The 8,504-nt window shown below is 38.9% G+C and overlaps 1 protein-coding gene across 1 annotated transcript in view; it reads left to right on the top strand.

The window, feature by feature from the left end:
* Window positions 1–8,504, top strand: part of LOC107653547 (zinc transporter 7-like) — a 20,138-nt gene that overhangs the window by 10,452 nt on the left and 1,182 nt on the right. Inside the window, exons 6-8 of the mRNA XM_016440287.1 lie at window positions 751–900; window positions 7,812–7,902; window positions 8,204–8,353. Of these exons, the coding sequence (XP_016295773.1) occupies window positions 751–900; window positions 7,812–7,902; window positions 8,204–8,353 (391 nt within the window). The remainder of the gene's footprint in view (window positions 1–750; window positions 901–7,811; window positions 7,903–8,203; window positions 8,354–8,504) is intronic.

The following is an 8,504-nucleotide window of genomic DNA, read 5'->3' as shown; positions in this document are numbered from 1 at the left end:
TTTTTTTTTTTTTTTATTCCGTTATTTTAAATTATTTGTAATATTAATATAACATTTTATAAATATTATTTTTGAGATTTATTTTATATTTTACTATATCTCAATATTAACAAATTATTAATAAACATTAATATTTATAACAATTTATAGTTGTTTTCAATTTTATAAATATTAATGTGTTAGTATTAATATTAAGTATATTATAATAAGTTAATACTGAGATATAAAAAAACATTTTAATATTTTTGGATATGTTTTTTGTATTTATATACACTACTGCTCAAAAATGTGACGTCAGTAGATTTGTTTTTAAAAAGAAATTAATATTTTTATTCAGCAAGAATGCAATAAATTCATCAAACTTTCTATTCAGCAAAGAGTCCTAAAAAAATGCACCAGAGTTTTCAAAAAATATTCATTAATACTAATAAGAAATTTTTCTTGTGGACCAAATCAGCGTATTAGAATGATTTCTGAAGGATCATCATGTGACTAAAGGGCCTTTTGCCCTACTGAAGACTGGAGTAATGATGCTGAAAATTCAGCTTTATCATCACAGGAGTAAACTAAGTTTTAAAATATATTAAAATAGAAACGTTATTTTAAATTGTAATCATATTTTACAGTATAACTATATTTACTGTATTTTAGACTTACTTAAAAATCTTTTTAAAATCTGACCCCAACATTTTGAACAGTAGTGTGTATTTTCTTTTTAGATTTTTGAACAGAATAAATCGAAACCCTCATTTTCTTCATTTCAGGAGTTTTTCTCCACATTGTTGCGGACACGTTGGGCAGTGTCGGTGTCATCATATCTGCCATCCTAATGCAAAAATACGACCTGATGATTGCCGACCCCATCTGCTCCATGCTCATCTCGATTCTCATAGGAGTGAGGTGAGTACGCAAACCCCGGCCCATGCTATTATGAGCACTGACCTCTCTCGACTCAACTCAAGACAATCCTCCATCCTCAGACCCCACCCAGACACCCTCAACAGCACCTAACACAGATCATACAAAAGCCACTTCACAGTACCCTTCACCAAGAGCCCTGTGAAGCCGTTGGTGCTCCAGCCGGGTGAATTACAGGATGCACGCTCAGAGGGTGGAGCCCCAGAGCACTTTCTCAACATGTGGCAAAACCAGAAAACACAGGATTTGACTCTGTCATGTGGCATTTTTCAAACAACTCCAGTCGAGAAGGAAAAATGCATAGCATTTCATCACTTTCACTGCAAAAAATGGCTTATCTTACTTAGTATTTTTGTCTTGTTTCTAGTCAAAATATCTTAAAATTCCAGGGGAAAAAAACGAAATTAAGTGCATTTAGCTTAAAACAGGTAAAATTATCTGCCAGTGGGGTAAGTAAAATACTCTTGTTTTAAGAATATTTTACTTACCCCACTGGCAGATAATTTTACTTGTTTCAAGCAAACAATGCACTTAATTTAGTTTTTTTTCACCCTGGAAACAAGACAAAATATCTTAAGTAATTTGGCTCATCTAGTAAAAGTATCTTGATTTAAGAATTTTAAGATATTTTGAGTAGAAACAAGACAAAAATACTAAGTAAGATAAGCCATTTTTTGCAGTGTTTTAAACCTACCAAACCTCTCATTCCTCCTCCATAGTCTTGAAAATGCCATCAGATGCTTTTATGGTGATGAGTATGCTTTATTTTTTGTGTGTGATGTAGGTAAATGTATGTAAAGGCTGTGTAAATTTGAGCAGGACTGCACAATTTTTAAATTGCAGATGGCCTTTGGTTACTGTGCTTGAGTGAAGAGGCACCGTTCGTGGCCCCTTTTTGCAAAGTGACCGAGTCTGAGCAAAGCATTTCCCGCATATTCATCTCGTCCCTCCAACCCCCCGCCCCTCCTTCTTGTCCGTGTTTGAGGCTTTTCTTCTCCCTCTCTGGAATGTGGTGGCGATCTGTGAATGTTACTTCAACAAAGGCATCTTTTAAGATGGATTTTTCCTTCTCTTTGTTTCTCAAAAAAGGGGGATCTTAGACATTTTTTCCCCCTCTTCTTCAGTTTTCCATGCAGTGGCCGAGAGGCAAATCCTGAGAACTGAGAATAGGGCTAAGACTGTGGACGTTTTCCCATATTGCACCTGCGTGACAGCGTCTCGGTCTCATTCAGGTGCAGTCTGGAGGCCGATCTGGTATGGCACACGTACAAAGGTATTACACAACTATGGAAAGCCATTAAATTCCAAAGCAGGTAATTAAAAACAGTTGCAAACCAGAAATGAGCTTGTTAAAGAGCTTGTGAAGCTTAAGATTTCACGTTCCTGTGGAAATATCTGTAGAAAGTTAAAAATAACAACACTTATTTGCATTAGAAATCTTTTGTAATATTATAAATGTCTTTACTGTCACTTTTGATTAATTGAATGCATCATTGCTGAATAAAAGTATTAATCTCTTTTAAAAAATCTTATCAACCCCAAACTTTTAAACCGTAGTGCATACTGTTTGCTACTCTAAAAATAGTATGCAAAACTGTATGCATCAAGTCAGTAATTTTTAATTTACATTAGTGTAAAAATAAAATTCTGACATTATTTACTTACTGTCATGTCCAAAACTGTATGACATACTTCCTTCTGTGGATAACAAATGAAAATATTTTGCAGAATGTTTTGACTGTTTTTGTCCATGTAATGATCTGAAAACTTGGAAAAATTTGGACCCCATTGACTTTTTTCAAAGTATTTCTTTTGTGTTGCACTCAAAGTCGAGTGCCATGCAGTGCGTTGTAGGATAAAATTGTGGGATTTTGCCAAATGTAGTAGGTCAAGGGTACTTAATTCAAAATATGCATACTAAGTACAGCACACCTAGTATATACTGCAGAAATAGTAGTATGCTATTCTGAACAATTCCTAAGAAAAGTGATGTGTTCGCCAGAACTAGGCTTAATGTGTTTGGGGAAGCATGGCTGTTATATATATATATATATAGAGAGATTTATTAAACACATGATACATTTATTAAACACATGATACATCGTTAAGATGGACAGCATTTTTCCCATGTAACTCTCATTGTGAGATTGATATTCTCAAGATAGCGCCTTGTTTTGATCCAACCATCTTGCTCGCATTTGGATGTTTGACCTTTCGCTAAGATGATGGACTTCTCCTTCATCAGCTGCACCTGAGGCATGACACATTTGCAGGGGACCCTTTGCAAAAGACCCCTTGCTGCACGCGAACTGAGCCGTGTTTAGCTAAGGCCGCTCTGGGTGCGGTAGGCTTGCTTTAGGGGGATATCTGGGTATGGCTGCAGCGGCTGGATCTGTTCCGGTACCCTGTGATTAGTTGGAGGGAGTGGAGGAGTAATGCTGCTGTGGCCTACAGCAGTCCCCCACCACCAAAGTCTTCCAAAGAACGCTAATCGCTTTGGGTCCCAGCCTAAAGCCAGAGGAATGGGCGCGTAAAGAACGTTAACAGTAATTAACATTTGTTCTGGCCGTACTAAGCTGGGCCTTTGAGGATGGATTCATTTGTCAAGCCTCAGTGCAAATGTGTCTAAAGGCTCTCCAAAGCTGCTTTTGTTGCATGTTATTGTGTTATTCTTTGATCTACTGTATTTCTTAACATAATGTGCTTTAGCACTGTGCCGGCTACTAGATACTGTACGTTTTTTTCAGAATGCTAATTTACGGCGTATTGGTGCAGGTGGGGAACAAGCCACATATACATGCAACAGCACTTTATTTAACACTCAGCTCTGCATATATAAGTAATTTATGTTATCTGAGGGCTGTATCATTCAGTTATGACCCAAACATGGTTAATGAGATTCATTCAGTTTTACACAAATTGTGTTCTACATTCAGATTGGACCTTTTGTGACCATCAGCTGTGTGGGGGAAAAGTTGTAGTATTAGTGATCGTTTGTAGTAAAGTGTTGGTAGAGTTGGTCAGAAGATGTTTGAACATTTGCAGACTCTCAAACTATAAAAATTAGCCTTTGAATCCAGGCATACATTTTATGCACAAGGCCAAATAGCTATACAATCCTGTGGTTATGACCACCATAGCTTGAGTGCAGTTGGTTCCTAGCAGCAAAGCATTTTAAGTTTTTTGTGGTGGAATCCCAATAACTACTTTCCCTAGAAATGGAAAAGTTTGTTTGGTCATATTGCATATAAATCTCAAGTTAAATGTACCTGCTCTTATTCCCACTGTAATGTTTCAGACGCAGACCCTCTACAGTTACCTCATTCTTGCGGTGGTTCTGGTGTCATAAATATTTCTGTGCTCCAGTTAGGTACTCAGGTTGTCGGGGCGTGATAACCAATCATTTCCATGTGATTTAGAAATGCGTGTGCTTTTACGAGTGACTGCTTTGTGCCACGTGACTCCAAGCTGTTTTCCTGGTTTCCAAAAAAGTCCATAGGTGATTACAAGCGTCCTTGCAGAAATATTTTATCCTGATTGTCACCCTGACCTAGGTGGTGACATTTCGTCTGTGTCACTGGCCAGCTTAACCTTGATGCTCGCACGTAATTGTATTTCAGGCAGCTGAGTCACTTGTGTAACTGCATTACAGCGTTTTCGGGGCAGGTTATTGATCAAGCGCCAGCGAACGGTGAGTAAGAGTGCCTCCGTTTCACTGAACAGGAAGGTGTGGAACAATAGTATGATGTCAGAGGTCTGAGGTACCCAGCCTAAAGCCCAAGGAATGGGTGCGTAAAGAACGTTAACAGTAATTAGCATTTGTTCTGGCCGTACTAAGCTGGGCCTTTGTGGATGGATTCATTTGTCAGGCCTCAGTGCAAATGTTTAAATGGCTCTCCAAAGCTGCTTTTGTCGCATGTTATTGTGTTATTCTTTGATCTACTGTATTTTTTGCACATAATGCACTTTAGCACTGTGCCGGCTGCTAGCTACTTAATGTATGTCTTTTTTAGAATGCTAATTTACGACTTATTGGTGCAGGTGGGGAATGAGCCACATATAGCAACATATAACACATACAACATGCAATTTATTTAACGCTCAGCTCTGTGTATATATAAGTTATCGATGTTAACTGAGGGCTGTATCATTCAGTCTGGAGAATTTCCGATTTCCATCGGGTTTCACTCCATTTTCACTAATTGCAGGTTATTGTTTGAGCTACTTGAATTGATTTCATTTTAATTTCATATTAACTGGTTTTGGAAATGTAGTTTTCAAGGTTCTAGCTCATTTATGTCCAAGCCTTTTCAATTTTTAAGCTTGTCTCCTTTTTAAGTCTATATGCCGAATCTCTCAAAAGTGATTTCACCCTAAAATCAGAAGAGGGGAAAAAATTAAAATAAATAAATATATATAATTTTTTTAATAATGAATATCATATTTTTATTGTGTTTACGCAAGTTATGTTGAAAAATTAGCTTAATTTTTTATAAAAATAATGTAACTTCATTTTTTTTTTTTTATATTCTTTTGATTTTTGAGGTGAAATGTAACCCAGACATGTCTCATGAGATTTCAGTTTTACACAAATGTTCTTCTACATTCAGACTGGACCTTTTGTGACCATCAGCTATGTGGGAAGAAAGTTTTAGTATTAGTGATTGTTTGTAGAGCTGTTCAGAAGATGTTTGAACGTTTGCAGACTCTCAAACTATAAAAATGAGCTTTTGAATCCAAGCAAAAGTTTTATGCACAAGGCCTAATAGCTATACAATCCTGTGGTTATGGCCATAGCTTGAGTGCAGTTGGTTCCTAGCAGGAAAGCATCGAAAGTTTTTTTTGTAGTGGAATCCCAATAACTGCTTGCCCTAGAAATGGAAAAGTTTGTTAGGTCCTATTGCATATAAATCTCAAGTTAAATGTACCTGTTCTAATTCCCACTGCTGTTCAGACGCAGACCTCACTACAGTCACCTCATTCTTGTGGTGGTTCTGGTGTCATAAATATTTCTGTGCTCCAGTTAGGTACTCAGGTTGTCGGGGCGTGATAACCAATCATTTCCATGTGATTTAGAAATGCGTGTGCTTTTACGAGTGACTGCTTTGTGCCACGTGACTCCAAGCTGTTTTCCTGGTTTCCAAAAAAGTCCATAGGTGATTACAAGCGTCCTTGCAGAAATATTTTATCCTGATTGTCACCCTGACCTAGGTGGTGACATTTCGTCTGTGTCACTGGCCAGCTTAACCTTGATGCTCGCACGTAATTGTATTTCAGCCAGCTGAGTCACTCGTGTAACTGCATTACAGATTTTTCGGGGCAGGTTAGCCATCAAGCGCCAGCGAACGGTGAGTAAGAGTGCCTCTGTTTCACTGAACAGGAAGGTGTGCAACAATAGTATGATGTCAGAGGTCTGAGGTACCCTCATCCAGTACTTTCCTGTTTTCATTTTATTGTCCAAAAGAGGGACAAACACACCGGTTACTGAGAGGAATGCACAGTGGCCAGTTTTATGATGCCCTGTCACAGTACATGTTGATGGAAACATATGGTAATTATAGAAAAACCTTCAGAAAGTTGACATGTTGTGCGGTTTGACAGAATGGATCTAATTTGTCAGTCTGCCAGTAGACTTGATTTATTTTACTTTCCAGGTGTACTAAAGCTAATAGATTCAAAGAGGGATGAGACAGACCAATCAGGCTCCGCTTTCATGTTCCTATATGGCTAAAGCCTATACAAGCTTGCTTGCTTGCAAACATTGCTTGGTAAACCACAGTCATCTTCAGGGAGGTATTGAACAGAAATACTTGCATGCGTTGCATTTTAAACATTACCTAATGTTACTTGACCATAAAGTGTGCCGAGTAGTCAGAATTGCTATAGATTAGTCTGGAGCGTAGTGCTTATATTGATATTACTCATGTATGCTCTCGATATAGGGTAGTAAAAGTCTGTGGAAACCTCACGGGTCAAGACCCGACTATTGTGAAATCAAAGCCTTGTGAGTAACATGATTGCAGTTTTTTAAATGTTATCAAAACAATGTTGGGGCAAAATATTTTGTAGGCAAACATTGTTGCAGTTTTTCAGCAATGTGTGCCAAAGAGTGTTTAGCAAGGTCAAATGTTGTGAAATGCGTCCTTGTTGATGCCACATTTGCTTTCAGTTTCATGAAGGTCCAAATGAGACAATGATCAGCTTCTCCACTTTGGCGTGTCCCAAACTGAGGCTGGGGTTACAGGGAGGAGTTCAGGAGAACGTGGGGCTGATAGAGTAGATTAGGGACGGGGAAAAAAAGTCCAAACCAAGGAATCCTCTAATGGTTCCCAGATGGAGCAGTGGTCAGGCCTTGAAGGTTTGAAGGAGGACTGATGACTTTGTAAGATGCTGGCCTAGCCAAGACCTAGCTTTGATGGGGCTCAAACGGCTGACTGGTTAGAAGAGAAATAGTCCTAGTCCTTTCTTAACCGGTCAACCGTTTCTGCCAAGTGATTCTTCAGCAGAATGAATGGGTTTGGATGTCTATCCTCATCTGTTCAGGGTTGCTTGCTGGCTCACGCGCACTACAGCTGTTGGAATGACGTCAGCACAGCTCTCTGTTACTCCACCCCAACCATAATATGGGCAAGTTTATGTTGGACCACGTTGAGCATGCTCAGAAATAATGCTAATGAAAAGAGTTCTTGTTTGTCATGATAATGACAGAATTTCCTCTCCTCAGCTTATAACACGATGTGTCAAGCTGTTATGTCACTAACCAATTCATAACCAATGACGTCTTTATGTGTGGCATCCCTTCCTGTTGCCAGAGTTTGCCTAGTACTTGGCGCTCCATTGAGTTCATGTCTCATAGAACGGCGACTCATTTCTCGCCTCCCTCTTTCCCACAGTGTGGTTCCTCTGCTCAGGGAATCCATAGGGATCTTGATGCAACGGACGCCTCCTTCTCTGGACCATACCCTTCCTGAATGCTACCAAAGGGTGAGTCATTTCCATCTTCTGGATCCTATTTGTGAAAGTTGACTACTTGGTTAGACAGAGTAAACTTTGGATATCAACTGGAATTGTAGCCAAGTTGTCCCAAAACATAACTAGCTAACCATGTAGCCACATTTGAAAAATGGGATCTTGACACCCTATTGAGGGTCAGGACCTCAATCTTGCTGTTCCAGGTTTTTGCATGAAACAGTTCTAGATAGCTACAGTCCAAGCACCCTAATGAGCGTCAGAACCTTTGAGAAAAACTGGGGTTGCATTTGCTAACCACTAATGTTCCCTGCAGGTCCAGCAGCTTCAGGGTGTCTATAATCTCCAAGAACCTCACTTCTGGACCCTTTGCACAGATGTGTATATTGGTACACTCAAACTTCTTGTGGCACCTGACGCAGATTCTAGATGGATTCTCAGCCAAACGCACAACATTTTTACACAGGTGGGGACCGTTGGAAAACAGAGCTTTAACAACTTCATCTCACTTAAAGGGTTAGTTCACCCAAACATTTAAATTAGCCCATAAATTACTCACCCTGAAATCATCCTAGGTGTATATGACTTTCTTCTTTCAGACGAATCCAGTCGGAGTT

Source organism: Sinocyclocheilus anshuiensis, unplaced genomic scaffold (assembly GCF_001515605.1).
Source record: "Sinocyclocheilus anshuiensis isolate Anshui unplaced genomic scaffold, SAMN03320099.WGS_v1.1 scaffold1079, whole genome shotgun sequence".
In the NCBI taxonomy this organism is placed as follows: domain Eukaryota; kingdom Metazoa; phylum Chordata; class Actinopteri; order Cypriniformes; family Cyprinidae; genus Sinocyclocheilus; species Sinocyclocheilus anshuiensis.
Note: the sequence above shows the minus strand (reverse complement) of the source record. Positions and strands in the feature narration are given on the sequence as shown.